The 18,279-nt window shown below is 34.9% G+C and overlaps 2 protein-coding genes, 1 long non-coding RNA gene and 2 pseudogenes across 5 annotated transcripts; 3 read left to right on the forward strand and 2 right to left on the reverse strand.

Annotated features, from left to right (window-relative positions):
• Positions 1 to 1,989: 1,989 nt before the first annotated feature.
• On the reverse strand, positions 1,990 to 3,308 carry LOC109170005 (abscisic stress-ripening protein 2-like). Its single transcript, XM_019318920.1, has 2 exons — positions 3,119 to 3,308; positions 1,990 to 2,454 (listed from the first exon to the last, which is right to left on the reverse strand). Exons 1-2 carry the CDS (start codon positions 3,263 to 3,265, stop codon positions 2,275 to 2,277), a joined length of 327 nt encoding a protein of 108 aa, XP_019174465.1. The 5' UTR covers positions 3,266 to 3,308; the 3' UTR covers positions 1,990 to 2,274.
• A 717-nt stretch (positions 3,309 to 4,025) lies between these two features.
• Positions 4,026 to 6,582, forward strand: LOC109170000. Of its 3 annotated transcripts, XM_019318914.1 has the most exons (4): positions 4,026 to 4,222; positions 4,649 to 4,861; positions 4,957 to 4,986; positions 5,065 to 6,582. In XM_019318914.1, the coding sequence occupies exons 2-4, from the start codon at positions 4,652 to 4,654 to the stop codon at positions 5,500 to 5,502; spliced, it is 678 nt and encodes a 225-aa protein (XP_019174459.1). In that variant the 5' UTR covers positions 4,026 to 4,222; positions 4,649 to 4,651; the 3' UTR covers positions 5,503 to 6,582. The 3 variants fall into 3 exon arrangements, with proteins under 3 accessions (XP_019174459.1, XP_019174457.1, XP_019174456.1); XM_019318912.1 differs by having other exon boundaries at positions 4,026 to 4,239; positions 4,957 to 6,582; XM_019318911.1 differs by having other exon boundaries at positions 4,957 to 6,582.
• On the forward strand, positions 6,008 to 8,660 carry LOC109169823 (annotated as a pseudogene).
• Positions 8,661 to 8,937: 277 nt separating this feature from the next.
• On the reverse strand, positions 8,938 to 18,243 carry LOC109169999 (annotated as a pseudogene).
• On the forward strand, positions 10,489 to 11,692 carry LOC109170006. Its single transcript, XR_002052332.1, has 4 exons — positions 10,489 to 11,078; positions 11,208 to 11,279; positions 11,411 to 11,480; positions 11,589 to 11,692. It is a non-coding gene; the product is annotated as an uncharacterized LOC109170006 (long non-coding RNA).
• Positions 18,244 to 18,279: the final 36 nt, after the last annotated feature.

The raw sequence follows: 18,279 nt of genomic DNA on the forward strand, positions 1-18,279 counted from the left end.
TGCTCTACATAGTGTAGACTGCAGAGTACTGTAGACTTGGTTTTTTTTTAATGAAGTGTAAATATTTTTGTCCATCAATTTTTAATTTTTTTGAAATAACATTTATAATCCCTCACAGTTGATCAATTCTATTAACTCATGACAAAAAATTTCGAGCAAGGTTAATTTCATCATTTAATTACTATTCATTCTCCTACATACTCGACCTACGCCATTTTATGTTGAACCATCATATAATTCTGATTTATTTATTATTAAATAACCTTATTGTTGAATTATTCTTGTGATGGTTAGTCAAGATCCATTTTATAGGGATCATACTTTCTAAGTTGTTCTAGTCTTCAGACACCTATATAAAGGGTCTAGGACAAGCTTTGTATGGTAGTAAGAACAAGTACAAGAGTGAACAAGAACAAGACGTTGAGTAATCATCATCTGCAATATATAAATTCATTATGTTATTTTCTTTCTGTCTCGCGTCTATTGTCAGTGTTTTTACAACATTAGTTTCAACACACCTGTGTTCTGTAACTTTATTCCTCAATTATTCTACATTTTCAACTAACTCAAAGAGTAAGTGTTCAAATTTGCATTGTGGTAATATGGTAAAAGTACCATTATTGTCCAAGATGACCATTGAGGAATGTATATAGAGAAGAAGATGAATTGATATTTAAATGATCAAATTAACCATTGACATGTTATGCACGCATATAAATATGTATATCCACAAATGCAACAATATATATTTACGGATAGTTATGCTGTATGGTGCATACGGATGCCAAAACGACGTCGTTTTATTAAAAAACGTGCGTCTCCCCTTTAAAAAAAATTCAGGTTCGATTCCCAGCAACAACATTATATTGTTCATTCATTCTGGAATTTTCGTTCATAGATTATGGAATTATAGTTCATTGATTATGGAATTATAGTTCATCGATTATGGAATTGTAGTTCATCGATTCTGAAATTTTAGTTTATAGATTATGGAATTTTAATTCATTCATTCTGAAATTTTTAGTTCATAGATTAGATTATGGAATTATAGTTCATCGATTATGGAATTTTAGTTCATATGTTGCTGGGAATCGAACCTGATTTTTTTTTTTAAGGGGAGACGCGCGGTTTATTAAAACGACGTCGTTTTTGCATTCGTATGCACCATGCGCAGATGCACAACATAATTTGCCATATATTTACCCTACTTAAAGATTGGATATCTATTATATTTTCTTGCATTAGCCACAGAGTACATCTTGTTGTATTCCTCAGACAATCTTAAAAACGTGTTGATGGATTAATAATAATTGTATATTAAAAGTTGAATTAAATAATTAACTTTTCCGGTTATCATTCTAAATGGGTGTTCATAGGCAGTGTCAGATCCACTGTGGGACAGTAAGGATAGCCGTCCCCATCCCTCCACTTATCCCTAAATATAGTAGACGTGTGTGCATATGTATATTACATGTTTAGATATATAAATAAAATATATAAATATAAATAAATAAAATGTGAGCTAAGATGGTAATTAAGTTATGTCTTTAACCTAAGAATGGTCAAGAGGTCAAACCCCATTGTTTTCTCTAAATTTTTAGTCTTCTTTTATATTAATAGTGAACTGTATAATTTATATTGTGTTTTTTTATTCGAACCATTTTATCAAATTAATTATGTTTCATATTTTGTTATGAATATTTTTTTCCATAAAATTTTGATGTGTTTTGATTTTTCGCTCAGCTCATATCAAACGATATTTATTACTATGCTTCTAAGTGTTTCATTTTTATTTTTCAAACTCTCTCCTTTTTTTTTTGTTTAATCTTTTGTCCTCATTGACAAAATTTTTTGAATCCGCCCCTGGTCATAGGATCAAACTGGAGGAATAACTATTCAAGATCCTTTTTTTCTAGGTCAAACAAAGAGGAATTAAATATATAATAAAGGCATTTATGCTTGATAACGCAACAACTAAATCATGCATACTTACATCGTTCAACATCATAACATATATATATCTCAACTTAAAACATTACATCGTCGTTCAACATCATACTTATAAACTATTAGAGTTGAGAATATATTAAAACATTATATGTAATTCAAGGTAAATAAACACCACTCCATTGATTATACACAAGTTCACTCACACATATTATTGTAAACAAGATAGTAGCCCATATATATATATATATATATATATATATATATATATATATAATATGATGGCATTATTTAGCAATATTCAGCAAATAATTAGTAAATTATTAATTAGAAATGGTGGTGGTGCTTTCCGTCGTGCTCTTTTTCTTCCTTCTTGGCTTCTTTCTTCTCATGATGCTCATGGAATGCAAATCCACCTGCTCCCACTGCCACGGCTGCTGCAACCTCTTCCTCTATCTTGTGCCTCTGTCCATGCTCTGTGTCTTTCTTTGCTTCATGCTTCTCATGCTGCACTTTCACAATTATACATACATATATAATTAACATCACATCATATCGTATATACAATTAAATCAAATATTGATTAATTAAGGTCCCATAAGATTTTTAATTCAGTTGATTAGATCAAAACACTGAGTTACCAAACACTCATATTCACATTTTATTAAATCAAAACTTCAAAAATGACTAATGATCTGCCAAAATTTTGATTGTTCAGCAATTTACCAAATATGACTCTTAAAATTAAAACACCATATATTTCCTCTTGATCTTCATAATTGAAGCATGTGCTCCATTTCAACTAAAACCTAAGTTGATAGTTGGATTGCATATTAATTGTTATATGCTCAACATTCAGGACATTAGGTACCTAGCTAGTGATCTCCTTGACATTAACTTTATGTTTGTTAAACGATCCGCGAACAAGGTAACCGACGTGTTAGCATGGGAAGCTCTGTTCTTAGCCGATCGTAGGGAGTGGAGGATTATGCCTCCTTCATCCCTTCCTTCTGTACTTGCTGCGGATTTTAATTAATGGAAGTTGTGTTTGTTCAAAAAAAAAAATTAAAATTAAAACACCATATGTTTCATTTTTAGTGAAGCATTAGATCTACGGATAGTTATTTATAATTAATTTTGTACATTAATAAAGTAGAAATGAATGACTGACCAAAGCATAGGCTCCGGCAGCAGCAACGCCGAGCTCGCCAATGTGCTCGAGGTGTTTGTGGTGTTTCTCTTCTTTCTTGTAGTCCACCGGGCCGTCTTCCTCCTCCTTGTGGTGGAAGAGGTGGTGGTGGTGTTTCTCCTCAGCCATCTGGAACTAATTAAATGCTACCGGAGTATATATGAAGAAGGTGATTGTGATGATGGTGCATTTTAGATGGTTTTCTAGCCTACTATTTATAGGTGATCTGATGAATAATGGTGACAACTTCCCAAACTATTAGGCGTGAAAAGGACTACCATTTGTTTAGAGGCAACATAATTACATCACTATTATCATTTAATATCACTCATCCAACATTCAACTGTTCATTACATTATATAACAAAATATACATACTCTTTTTAAAAGATAATACACATAATCTAACATAATACATAATAAACATAAACTTTTAACATAATACACATCAACTCTTAATATAATACACACATTTTCTTATTCGGATGTATATAATTATATAAAAAGAGTGTATATAATTGTATAAAAAATGTACATAATTGTATGAACAAATATACATAATTATGTGAACAAATATACATAATCACAGCAACTTTCTATTACGCCTCCCAAAACGACGTCGTTTTGGGAGGCGCACAGTGCTACGCGCGCCGTGGTGTTGGGTATAACGATTGCATCAAGATGCACTGGATTCTCAAGCAGACCTTCCTTCAATTTTGCAGATCTTATATGCTCCTGAAATATCATTTCTTTAAGAGAATCCAATAAGCATATCAGGCCCAAAAGTATTCATTCAGGCCCAAAACTATACAGCCCCAAAACGATGTCGTTTTGGGACTGTATTATATATATAATTTTTATTTTTATTTTTATTATTTTACCTAATAGAAAGAGATCGCAAGTTCATCACCGTTCAGATTTCAGAGCTCGCGTTTCTCCGTCCCTCACACCGGTCAGCACTCAGCAACGACAGTCGAAAGAACTGGCCGGCAGGCGAGCGGCGGCTAGCCGGCAACACTGCCTCTGCCCTTAGGCTCTCACCGCCTCTCGTCTGAATCATCACTCATCTCCTCTCAGCAGTACTCAGGTTTCTCCGTCCCTCAGGTTTTGAGTTTTGCCCAAAATTATACAACCCCAAAAGGACATCGTTTTCAAACAGTAAATGTACAATAACTGTCAATTACTCACAATGTTTAATTGTCTTTCTAATCAATCATTTGTGATTTTTTCAAACAGTAAGTGTACAATAACTGTCAATTACTCACAATGTTTAATTGTCTTTCTAATCAATCATCTGTGATTTTTTAAAGCTTCATAGCAAACTCCTTAGATTTCTTGATACTGTGTGGATGAAAATTCATCACATAAACCTTACCTTCCATAGGATTTTGCTTTATTATATATAAAGATTTTGTACTAAATCTGATTTGTTATGGATTCAGCCTTCAAGTTTTTGCCCTAATGTGATTTATTTTGTGATTTGCCCTAATGTAATTTATTTTCTGACCTGTAGACAATGGATTCAGCACAAAAGGAAGCGCGCAGGTTTAAGGACCTTGTGAATAAGAACGTCGAAGACTTGCAGCCTGAGTTCGACCGCATATTAGCTCGGAAGAAAGAGTTGTTTGATGAAGTAAAGACTAAAGGCATTAGATTGTCTGTGGCTGTCAACCTCTTCAAACAAGCCCAAGCATTGGTTCAGGAAATCTATGAAGTGCTCAACAAAGTATATATTTGAATTTTTAATTATAATCAATTTTGATTTTGTTATAAGAGTTTTAAAATTTTAATATAATGTTCTGATTTTTTTTTTTTTTACAGATTTTGGAGGATGATAATTTTCTCATAGATGTGGGTATGACATCTAGAATTCATTATTATAGGGCTAAGAACGTATTTCATGTTTTTTTTTTTTTTTTTTTTTTTCAGGAGTCTGACTCGGTTGTATCCAAAATCGTTTCCCATGGGTCTGGCGGCTTGGCGGGTTTATCCGAACTTGTTTCCGAAGGGTCTGACTCAGCGAATTTACCCAAAATCTTTTCCTCATCTTTGGCACTAACCCCCAGGACCCAATGCACAAAGGACCTTATGGATTTGGGGGTGCAATATAAAAGAAAGCTTGTTGATGTCGATGAGGTTTTGGGACAAATGTACAACATGGGTGAGAATTTTGTAACTCATTGTTCAGAACTGGCTGAGGTGACAAAAAAGATTGAGGAAGCAACTAAATTCCTTACTGAAGCTCAGGCAGCCATAAACGGCTATAAGGGCATCCCCAATAACCCCAATAAGGGGATTTTACCTAGGTTTTGGAATAGTAAAAGCTTGAAATTGAGTTTTAAACAAATGTGGTGGTGGGGATTTTAAGAGTTTTTTTCTCTCGCAAAAATGGGATTTTTGTGGGCCCCTTCAAATATTAAAGAAAGAGAACAAATGAGAAAGCAGGCGCGTATGAGGCAATTTTTGCGCCCAGTGAGGTGGTGACCACGCTCCTTCTGGGCGCGTTTGGCGCAGCCTTTTATATATTTTTCTAATTTTCTTTTTCAGATTTCTTTTTTTTTTTTCTTTTTCTTCTGTTTTTTCCTTCATCATCTCTCTCCTAGTAGGCACTTAAAAAATGGCAAAAATTTCATTGCTACTGAGTAAAATTGTAACAGTGAAGGGTCATCAATGACTATAAGACGCTATTGTTTTTCATAAGTTTTTCATAACATTCATCAGTACTCTAGATTTAGTATTCTTGATTTGCTAAATAGATGAAATTGTTCTGTATGAGACCATATCCAGTCAGTGAACAGATGTGATTTGACAAGAAAAAAGAAACCCTTTTGACAATGGAAAAAAGTTGATTTGAAGGATGTTTAGAGTACTGATGGCTAAAAGTTTGGTGAATAACTCCAAAGTTTGCAGCTTTACATGTAATCATTCATATGATCACTCTGTGAATTCAGACTTCTTGTATAGTGGATTACAGTAGTGAAGCTCTATATTTTCACAGCAGTAATAATAATTATAAAAAATAACAGTAAGCCTCTTCATTTTCCACTATTTTGCTTTAGGCTTTTGGATTGTATAAGTATGTTTACCTAAAGGCTATTTTGGTGTGTGCAATTGTCTGTCTGAAAATGAAATAGTGCCAATGAAAATGATGAAAAGAAGCATTTCTTCATTTACCTTAACGGTAAAGGACTTCCCAGCCTACTTAACTGTTTATCAAGTCGATTCTGAGCACGCCATGGTTCGGGCTCATCATGTTTGCAGGAAAAAGCGGCATTCATTTTTTGTGTCGAGGACAGAGCTCTCTTCTGCAAGGAATGCGATGAGCCAATTCATTCTGCCAACAGCCTCGCTGCAAACCACCAGCGATTTCTAGCCACTGGGATTCGAGTAGCACTGAGTTCCAGTTGTAAGAAGGACGCTCCGAACGCACAATTGGAGCCACAGCCACCAAAACCAAACTCACAGCAGATTACTGTTAAAACGCCTTCTCAACAATTGTCTGGCATCACGTCGCCTTCTTGGGCCGTTGATGACTTACTTGGATTTTCTGACTATGAATCCTCAGAGAAGGTAATGGTTAAACCACTTTGTTGAATCTATCTGATCTGCTACTAAACTGTATGTTTTGTGAGTTCGCGCCAAGTGTTTGATGATATGCCTAAGAGAAACGTGATTACCTGGAATGCAATGATCGGTGGGTATATGAAGAATGGGGATACAAATTCTGCATTGCTAGTGTTTGAAAGTATGCCAGAGAGAACTTAGGTAACATGGAATGAAATGATCGATGGCTATGGGAGGAACGGGGACTTAGTGATGGCGAAGCAGTTATTTGATAAGGTTCCAGATGGGTTGAGAAATGTGGTGACTTGGACTGTGATGGTTGATGGTTATGCTAGCTGTGGGGAGATGGATGCTGCAAGGGAAGTGTTTGAGGGGATGCCGAGAAGGAACTTTTATGTCTGGTCATCCATGGTATCAGGGTATTTCAAGAAGGGTGATACTAAGAATGCTAAAGCTATTTTTGAGAGGATGACTTCAAAGAATTTGGTGAATTGGAATTCACTGATTTCTGGGTACACACAAAATGGGTTGTGTGAGGAAGCTTTAGATGCCTTTAGAAAAATGCAAGATGAAGGGTTTGAGCCAGATGAGGTTACAATGGCGAGCGCCTTATCAGCTTGTGCTAAGCTGTCATTATTGGATGTTGGCAAGGAAATACACGAGATGATTGTTCAGAAGGGGGTTAAAGCAAACCAGTTTGTTCTGAATGGATTGGTTGACATGTATGCCAAGTGCGGTGATTTGAGCAATGCCAGATTGATCTTTGAAGGAATGCCACATAAAAACGATGCAACTTGGAATTCTATGATCTCTGGTTTTGCCATTCATGGTCAACCTGAGGAGGCCATTGAACTTTTTAGAAGAATGGAGAACTCTGGTGTGACTCCTAACGAGATAACATTCCTTTCAGTCCTATCAGTTTGTGCACACTGTGGGTGTGTAGAAGAAGGCATGGAAATTTTCTATAAGATGGAGAAGTTTGGGTTAATGGCAAACATCAAGCATTATGGTTGTCTAGTTGATCTTTTAGGAAGGGCAGGAAAGTTACAGGAGGCTCTTGATTTGATCAAGGGGATGCCTATAACCCCAAATGCCACTGTTTTTGGGTCTCTGCTTGGAGCATGTCGAATTCACGGCAACATGGATATGGCAGAATGTGTGCTTGAAGAGGTTGAGAAATTGAACTCCAATAGTAACTCTTGTGATGATTTACATTATGTGCTGCTGTCTAATATTTATGCTGCCTCTGAACGATGGGAGAAAGCTCAACAGACAAGGTCAAATAAAGGGTCTCAAAAGATGCCTGGGTGCAGTTTAGTCATGCTTGAAGGTCCTTACTAGAGTATATTTCTCCCCAATTGCATTACTGCATTTTTTTCTGGATGTCCAATGAAGTCTATGGTGGCTTGTGAACAATATGGATCACAGTACAAACAAAATTGAGTCTATCACTGAAGTAATTCCCGGATCCTTTGTCTCTATTTGAGGTAACTAATCACTCCCTTTTTAACAAACATCCTCCCCCACTATATGTAACGGATGGCAATATGGCGCAGACAAAAGCTTTGTCCGGCATTCATCCGTTAAAGCACCCACAGAGATACCATACACAGTTTCCATATGACATCATTCTCCCTGCACTTGCACTCCCCTATATATCTTGCCTTAGCTCATGAAGATAGATAGAAAGAGAGAGAGTATGGGTATGATGAGAAAATGGTTCAGAAGGTTGAAGAAGATGTTGAAAGCAAAGGGCAAGAGGTCAGCAGAAGCAGAAGAAACTGCTTCTTCAGCTTCACCTCCTGCTGCAGCAGCTCAGGATAATCAGCTATTTCTCTCACCCAAAGCCAGCAGAAGCACTCAAGCTACAACTGAACTTTGTGATGATCATCCAGCTACAACCTTGTCAAATTGATGCCCAACATTTCTCTTAAAAAATAATAATATCTGTATTTTGAGTAGTTTCTTCTTGTTCTTTCTATTATGATCTAGTGTATGTTTTCCCTTTCAGTTATCTTCTCCGGTGGTCTAAATCATGATGCCAGTGTTTCCATGTCATTCTACACTGAATTTGGACATATACAAATAAAATTAAGTGATGACTGTTTTCCTTTCAAAAAAAAAGTGATGACTGTTTCTATTACAAATGGAAATTATACAAGGAAAAAAATTTACAGTATTTACTATAACAGAAAAAATAGAAGCACAAACATTGCAGTAAAGAGTAGGTTACAATAGCATAATCTCAAGGTAGAGGCATGGGTGGTTTCCATTTTTTGAATTCCACCAAATCTCTGTTCACTATTGTTCTATTATGAAGCCAGAATGTTTCTGTGGATTGATGGAAGTGCCTCACTTTCCTCTGGAGTTCCCAAATGATTCCATTAAATGCAGAACAAGTATCGGGTGCGGGAGAATAAGCCCATAAACACCTCACTTTTCTACCCCTGGCTATCATCTCCTCAATTTCCCTATCTGTGAAACAACAAATAACAAGATACTTATAACCATATCGACATTGACCAGGAATGTCAATGTGGAATGTAATAACAAAGTGCAGTAGGCTGACCAGGTATTGACTCTAGGTACTCCAAAAGTTCAGTGCCTATCCGAGAGGATGGCCATTTGATTGATATCTGGGTGTAGTCGATGACATTTTGAAATGGCATTTCTACTTGATCTGATAAGAGGACTGGAACACACTCCTGTTTGGCATAACAAGCAGCTTAAATGATAAGTGTGAAATTCATATATGCTGAAAGATGTATCCATGATTAGGCGTGAGAATATGATACCACGAAAAAGGACTCATAAAACCGAAGAGTCCACGATGATTCACCGCGTGGAGCAAGGCAGAACTTGGCATTGCGGAGATGTTGAAAATATTGCACTCGTCCAAGTTTATCAGGACCACTGAATTTCAACTCTGGAGATTCCAACTGCAGAAAAAAAATTAAAAATTCTATCTTTGGCGAAATATTATCATTAATGGTCTCAATTTTGACTTGAGAAATTATTTTGATATTGCATGCACATAACCATAAAATAAAAAATTAGAACAGAAGCATAAGATCATTCAGTGTTTCACACTTCTAATTGATAGCTCAATTATTCATCACAAGGATAAGTTTTGCTTCTCCAAACTAGCACTTTCAGATACAAAAAACTTCATTTTAGGTGTTTGTTGACTTGTAATAACAATATCAAAAGCAACACTCCATTGTCATTTATAAATCTCTATACAAGAACATTAATCACTGTCTAGAAAATGTTTAGTACATCAGTCAAGTAAGTATGTTACATCTGTTAGCAAGAATGTTGGCTGTATGTAGATTCTAATATAGCTGGAAAAGAAGACACACCTTTTCTGGGAATTGTTTTGCAAGTTTAATCAATTGAAGACGACCAACCTTTCCTTGCGCTCGACCTAGAAAGTTAGCCAAGTACTTCCTTTTTGACAAAGGCAAAGGCTCAACAACCCTAGAGCCATGAGTAGTCATCCCATCATCAACATTTCCAGGGATGATAATATCTTTCCATGTATTGAAAGCACTAGTGTCTCGTTTATCTGTTCGATCACCCTGTACCATAAACAAAAGCTTATTTCTCACCATGGAACAATGAGCACTGTAAAATTCCATGAAAGTTTACATACACATCATGCAAGCGAGCCTTTCTATATAAACCTTTTAAAAACTGTTTAATGAATCTATATCTATATATATATCTATATCTATATCTATATTCTATATATATGTTAAAGCAAAATGAAGTAGTCACAAATTTTTCCCGCCTAAATGTGTGAAAGCATTTTGGTACATAGAGATTTGTAATTTGTAATATAATTAATGCAAAATAAAGGTCAGTAAAAACCTCCCGCCCATAGTAACGGCGTCGTTTGGCAGGGTTCAAACATTAATTACTTTTTGTGTTAAAAACGTGTTAACTTAACAGTTACCAATAAAAAATTTAAATGGTTCATATGGCCGAAATAATTAGTGGTCAGCTATTAAATATGATGATGTTTAATTGGCTGCTTGACCTTTCCAATATTAACGATTGGTTTAACGAGGTCATCGTAAATCTACATATCAACGATTAGTATACAAGCACTTCCGAAATCTACTTATAAATACATCTCTTTGTATTGGCGAAAAAGACTTCAACTATACTACATCATATTGCTTCCGAAAAACACAGAAAAACTGCAAAATAAACACTACAGTTTTAATGCATCTCTATACATTCTTGGCGGTGACATCTCTCCAATGAATACAAGAAGAGCAATATGGGTCCGCATTCTGGGTACATATGAAATCCTGGAACGAAGAGGGAGTAAGAGGGAGTGAAGCCAATGTAAAGAAGTAGAAGATCAAGAGGTATGTTTATATATATATATATATATATATATATATATATATATATATATATATATATATATATATATCGTAATATTTTGTCCATGTTTTTATGAATACAGAAACTATGAAGAGTTGAAATAAACATAGGAGAAAAATCATGGAAAAGGTAGACATAATCTCACCTGACATGACTAAACACCTACATGTAGAGATAGTGGAGTATGCTTCTACCTTCTCAAATGCGTTTGTTTAGTTTTCATAGAATTATGATTCACAGTTTTGTTAGTTTTTAATATTCTTTAATAATCTGATTCTGTTACTAATTATTTATATGATATTTATTTATCCAGCTGCAGAATTTCTTGACCATACATCTAGACTGGAGACCAGTGGATTTGGGGATCGGAGCAATTTGATGAGGTATTGTAGGTGTATAGTCTGATTTGTTGTTAACGTAGTATAATAAATAAATTAGCACTAAATATTACAGTAAACATTTGTATATCCTCTTTTTTTTTTTTTTTAAAGATGAAGCAGGAAGTCAAATTGCTATCCATACTTCTAGGTCGGAACTCAGTAGATGCGGAGTTGTAAGAAGAAGTGATTTCCAACTTACTTATTTTGGCAGATTTGGAATATCTAATGAGGTGAGTTGCATTGGAAAGGGATTCAAGCTGGACAGAGAAGAACAGCTTGAAAATAGTTTCACCGCAAAAAATCATATCAGATGCCTGAGAAAATACATACATGTGATACATAAAGATTTTCTATTTGATTACTTCCCTTAGTTGCCTTAATGTCTAAAATGTTGTTTTATAGTAAGGCATTAGATGAGAGGGACCTAAACCATAGTAAATTCTTTTAGTATTTTCAACACATAGTTGCAGAAAACATGTATATTTTTGAATTTTATTTAAAAGGCAAACATTATATTTTACTAACTGCTTTGAATATGAAATATTTGTTAGATACTAATTGCTGCTATGAATTGTGCAAGATAATTAGTTTTAAAAACTGTAGTAAATTTTGTATACTGTATTCGTTAACACTAAAATAGTCACAGAATTTCATGCGAGTTATTCATCAAAACTAAACTTAGATTTCCTTTCCAAATTTATTAGTACGGTGTCTCTGATCAATGAAAAATACAGCTAATAAACAATTGATGCACGCACAAGAAAAAGATTTAGATCATGATCAAAAGTCAATCAATACTTACTTGACAGTATGGCAGGTGTCACCTAAGCTTTTCAAGTCCTGTGTATGCTCCCAATACAGTATTTTTATCCATTAGATCCTGTGTATACAGTAAGTAAACTAAAAGTGAGTGCAGTTTAAGTCCAATTAGCATTTAGCAGATTAGATTGTAAATAAGGTATGAAGTTGTCTATTATAGTTAAATGGTATTTCATGAAATTTTCATCATCCACTCATAGACCTTAAATAAATAAATTACTTCCACCACAAATTTCTAAAAGACTTTTACTGTTAAATAAATAAATTACTTACACAACAAATTTCTAAAACTATTTGAATTTCAATAAGAATTTAAATATTAAATGCTAACTTCAATTCAACCACAAGCTATAAATTGAGGCTGTTGAGAGAAATCTGTCAACACAATAAAAATAGCCTATTTGGATCAATCTGTCAATAAGATATTAAGTAATTGACAACATCTACAATTATAAGAAATAAATTGAAGTGTCAGTAATATTTCTACAAAAATTGGAGAGCAAATGATATCCAACTTTTACACTATATTTGAATAACATGAAAGAACATATCTGACAGCAATAATATACAAAAGTCATCCAAAGGCTATATATCGAAATGACCAATTTCACTAATGTATGTCTTTGTGGGGGAACTTATCTATATATACAGCCGAAAAGGATCTTATGGAAGTTTTTGGTCATTTTGGAATAGTAGTGAGCGCTGTAGTTGTGAATGATGGTGCCAGAAAATTAGAGGGGTTTGTGCGGAGAGCTCCCTGAGAAATGTGATAACAATAAAGTTGGGGTTGCAATTTCTGAGAAGAAATTTGTAGGAAAAGGTCAGAAGGAAATTGTGGATGAATCTGTTCCTTCTTCCACCTCTAAGTCGGAGATGCAGTTCAAAAATCATTTTAGAAATTCGGAGATGTATGTATCAATATATAGGAGTAAAAACAAAAAATAAAAATGAAAGCCAACTGCGATCACACAAATTTCTCGGTGAACAACTATGAACTACTATCAAAGTTAAAAATCATGGAATGGAGAAAGCTAATACTAATTTAAAATCTCAGATCTGATGATATATCAAACATGCATCTATCTATTTTGAAGATATGAGGAAAATGTAGTTTAAATCACACATGCGATTAGAAAAAATCCAAGATTTATAGACAATCAGACATTCTTAACCGTTTAGATATTAAATGAGTTGTTTAGACAGGCAGGCAACATAATACTATGTGTCAAATGAGTTGTTCAGAAGATTCAACAAATCCAGATCACCTCCTTCGCCACTTCAATAGTTTGGTCCCCAGAAAAACCGAAGATCGCCGTCGGAGGAGCTCCATCGCTTCTTCGTGCATGCAGTGGGATGGGAAAAGAAATCGTCACGGCCTCAAAGCAGATTAAAGAAAAAAATTAGAAAAGAAAAATCAGATTGCCGGCATATATGCACCACCGCTCGCCATCATCGCCGTAGATTTCAGCTCCGCCACCAGCATCGGATCGGAAACCATAGATAAGTCCCCTTCCTCGATCAGTCGATCTTCTTCTTCTCCATTTACTTGAACAAATTTGGTGCAGAGCAAAAAGGGCGAGAAAGGTGGGTGGTGACTGGTGAGTGAGAATGCCGAGAAGGTGGAGTGAAAAAAATAAGAAAGTGGAAGCTTTTTTTCCTCCACCTTTTCTGCAAATCACAGCATGCATTAAAAATATATATTATGCGTATTATCTTATATTATTATATTATTATTATTTCAATATTTCATTATTTTTAATATTAGTATTTGTGTCGTATTTATATTTTAATGAAGATTTGATAATACTTAAAAATAATAATAATAATTGTAGATAGGTAACTATATATTATATACTATCTAAAGGTATATAGAAATTGTTTGTATATTATATCGGGTGCTATGTTAGATATGCTTAAATGATATAGCATTTATTATATGATTTTGTAATCAAATTTGGAATATAGTTAGTGTTCACGTTTTTTGTTACTTTAGAGAGTAATGTTTATTTTTTATTTTTTATTTTTTTTGTGTGCAGAAAATCAAGTCATAAAATGTAGTGAGTTTATTCTATTTTATATTTTAGTTTTTATATTTTTAAAAATTTAAATTAATATCTAAATTTAATAATTTTGTTTATAAAGCTCAGGAAAAACTACCAAAAGAGATACAAAGATTGTGATCGTTCTTTCCGGAAGGGCGTCGGTGAATTTTGCAATTGTATCTTCGTCAAATTCTAGATTGTTTTCTTCATCTTCATCCAACATTACTAGGTGTAATTTTAAATTGCAATATGAGTCTACTTTGTATTGCAAATGTGGGCTAAAATCTCTGTTATGCATGGGTGGTGATAGTTGATGGAAATTCTTTAGTTTTCAACAATGGAATGTTAGATTACAATTATTGATATACAAATCTTTTGGTTATGTGATTAATTTATATGAGTATTTTGATATCACAGGGAAATGGTTGTGAATTTTTGGTATTTTTTGATATCACATCAACCACCGAATTGATTATGATGCATGCAACACAAAATGCATTAAGAGATTTGAGTTGTATTGCTCAATTCCCCAGTAATGTTGTTAAGAAATATTGAACACTCAGTTGAGTTGTGTAATGGTACACGGTTGGTAATCACCAAGTTAACAGACCGTGTAATTGAAACTGAATTAATAGATGGTACATACTAACAAAGGTGCAAAAGTGTTGATACCCAAAATGTCAATGTCACCCTCAGACACAAGATTACCATTCAAGTTTCAACGGCGACAATTCCCACTCATGTTATCATATGCAATGACTATTAACAAAAGTCAAGGTCAAACACTGTCACATGTAGGTTTGTTACTAAAAAACCGGTTTTTGTGCATGGTCAATTGTACGTTGCTGCAACTCGAGTTAACAACCCAAGTGGTCTTAAAATATTAAATGCTAACGACTCAAGGCCAAATGCTACATCAACAACCAACGTAGTATACCATGAAATCTTCAATAATTTGTAATTGTTTAATAAACGGTATTTTTTTTTTATTCTGTGTAAACGTATTTTCATTATTGTTTCTATTTGTTAATTTCAAAATTTGTATTCACTAATGTAATTAATTGTTCACACAATTAAACACTAATTTGAACAATATCCATCCCGTGCATCGCACGGGGACTATACTAGTAATCAATAATGTCAAAACATCTTGATGCTTACAGATATGAAAAATTAAAAGGTTCAGGTAAGATCCAAATAGATCTGGTGAATTTTTACATAACCAGAAAAGGAAATGGTCCGTATGTGTATCTATGAGTATGCAGGCATAGCACTCTATGATAAAGATGTAACATTTTGAGAGATTCTACTCATGCTGAACTGCTGATGCGACTAAAATGTTTAGACTTGATTAAGAAGTGGACAAAAGAAAAGGAGAGAAGAAAAAACAGATGAAGCATTATTGAATGCCAAGGAGTGGTAGTGGCCATCCCTCATCACAGGATGTCTTGTATCATATATTCTATAGGATTGCTCCTCTATTTTGTTTTCCCTTGGGAAATAAGACCCACCTAAAAAGTTTTGCAAACAGTATATGCAGACATTTGCTTTGGATTACTTTAGCTTTCTCATTCTTAGATTTTCTAGTCACATGAATTGAAATGGCACTAATATTTCTAGCAGCCTATTCCGACTTGATGGAAGAACCTAGAGTTTACCATCTTTCTACTACAATAGCGGACAGCATAACTCCACCCTTAGTGATATAGGTCTGTGCTATGAACTATGAAGCAACAGATACCCACAATTCTTGAGAGGAATTCCATTAAGTAATTAACTGTAACTAAAATGCCTAAGGTTCATAAGGAATTCACATGCTATCTACCAGCCATTCAGCTCAAGGGTAATCAAATTAAGCCAAAAACAAATATGGAAAGAATGAAAGTAAAACAAAAAAGCAATGCTTTTAAAAGAAGGAGAAGAAGAAGAAGAAGAAGGAGAAGAAGAAGAAGAAGAAGAAGAAGAAGATTGTACCTCAGGAGTAAGAATGATAGAACGATTCAAGTATATTGCCCAGGACTTGAACAGATGAGCTCCAGCTCCACTGCAATTGGTCAAAAGCATAAATGTGTTACAAATGACTAATAGAGCTAATTGTGTCCACACTCCAGCCCAATCAAATAGAATCCAACTTCAAGAAAACTGGTGCATTAAAGATCTTGAATGAGTAGCATTCTCCTATGCCAAAGGGAGTAACTGAAATGGCAGGTTACTTGTTTAATTTGGTTGCAAATATTGGATCTTTGGCATTTTTACTTAAATTCTTGAGTTCTAACCTTCTAGGCCATTAGGCCAAGCAGCATCCAATAATCATGACTTATAGAAGAATTCATACTGTCAACATCAGGAGTGTAATGCAATTATGACTAAGCCACCATTCCACCTTTCACACATGATGTGGTATTTTTGTCTCAATCACATCTTCCCATAAACAAGCTCATTTTTGTATCTCATATAAGTGTACCTAAAATTGCTAAAGGGTATTACCTTGGGAAAACAAATATGTGGTTACGGCCTCCAGATAACCTGAAATATGGCATTTGACTTAATACTTGAAAGTAAAATGTGCCAAAGAAAAATTGAAAAATCAAAATCACATTTTACATCACTGATCAAAACAAACATAGACAGAAGTTCTTATAATTCAATAGATCTCCATTCACAACGAGAAGTTGTAATAATTCAAAAATCAACAGTACCAAACCAAAGTTTGCCTAGTCAGTAAATTACAGCCAGGTTCAAGATTCTGAGACATTACTACCTTCACGTAGGTTTGATTTATTTCTTTATCATTCAAGCCACCCATCATCCGGACACATTTAACATAACTTGGCACAAAGAACAAGTCTGCTTCCTCTTTCCTCCTAGTCCGAAATCTTGATTGCAAGAGCATCCTGTGTATCTTAACCTACTCAGTGTTATAAAAATAAATTAAAAATAGGAAAAAGAAAACAAAGAAGCACAGTCGTAATTCGAAATATCAAAAGCATATGAAGCAGGTAAGGAATAAAAATTGTAACCCAAAACAAAACTTACACAATCTTTAGCATTCTAATAGATATAATTTCCCCAATCCCCAATGTGGAAGAACTACGGGAAGAAACTTTGTGGTGGGGTAATGACTAATGATAACAAGAAATATCTAACATGGCCTCGACAATACTTTTCATTTTGTTTAGACTGAATTGGGAACACCAAGCTACAGATTTTAAGTACTTACACAGTTACACTTACAGTTGATGATCAAGGAAATGAGTGGCAACAGTGCATAAAGGCTCAGGCACTAAGAAAGAAAGCAAATAAGCTTGCTCATTTTAGATCAATTTTCTATATTACAACCATAAATAAATCATTAATCACATATGGGCCACTTTTAACAAGCTTACCAATTTAGCTGAAAGCTTAACGCATTGGCAAAAACCAAGATAATACCGACGAATTAAGAATTCTATATTGATTACCTTCCAAACTAAAGAAGCTGAATAAGAAGTTACCTGAGTGCCCCATTGGCCTTTTAGACAGGAATCAGGCGAAATCTTCCCTTCCCGGCCATACAATAGCAAATTGAGACCATCAATCTCGCGCTCATCGTAGACGTAGATTTTGAGGGAAAGGTGGGTCCCTAGCCGCGTTGGGGCCAGGTCATGGACCCCGTATCGGAGAAGCGTACGACGCCGTTGGCGGATCCATGGTCGTCAGTTGGGTAGTAAGTGGAAAAGGAGGAGCAGGGGTTGAGGGACTGATCGAAGAGACGAGTAAGGAAGAAGGTGAGAATGACAAAGGCTAGGGCGCCGATCTGGTGGGTGCGGGTGCAGGGCGTGGCGGCGGAGTGGTGGTGGGGCGCTGAGCCAAACAGCCTGCTGCTCTTGCTGCTCATCGTTGCGATGAGAATCCGATACGGTGAGAGCGAGCGCAACGGCAAGGCTGATGACGAAAGGATA

Source organism: Ipomoea nil, unplaced genomic scaffold (genome assembly GCF_001879475.1).
Source record: "Ipomoea nil cultivar Tokyo-kokei standard unplaced genomic scaffold, Asagao_1.1 scaffold3321, whole genome shotgun sequence".
NCBI classification, from domain to species: Eukaryota; Viridiplantae; Streptophyta; class Magnoliopsida; order Solanales; family Convolvulaceae; genus Ipomoea; species Ipomoea nil.

Bases quoted from the DNA above. Each gene is read 5' to 3' on its own strand.
- LOC109170005 (XM_019318920.1), bottom strand. From the start codon at position 3,265: ATGGCTGAGGAGAAACACCACCACCACCTCTTCCACCACAAGGAGGAG. The intron at 2,455-3,118 runs GTCAGTCATTCA...GTGAAAGTGCAG, and splicing joins CTGCCGGAGCCTATGCTTTG to CATGAGAAGCATGAAGCAAA.
- LOC109170000 (XM_019318912.1), top strand. From the start codon at position 4,652: ATGGATTCAGCACAAAAGGAAGCGCGCAGGTTTAAGGACCTTGTGAAT. The intron at 4,862-4,956 runs GTATATATTTGA...TTTTTTTTACAG, and splicing joins TCTATGAAGTGCTCAACAAA to ATTTTGGAGGATGATAATTT.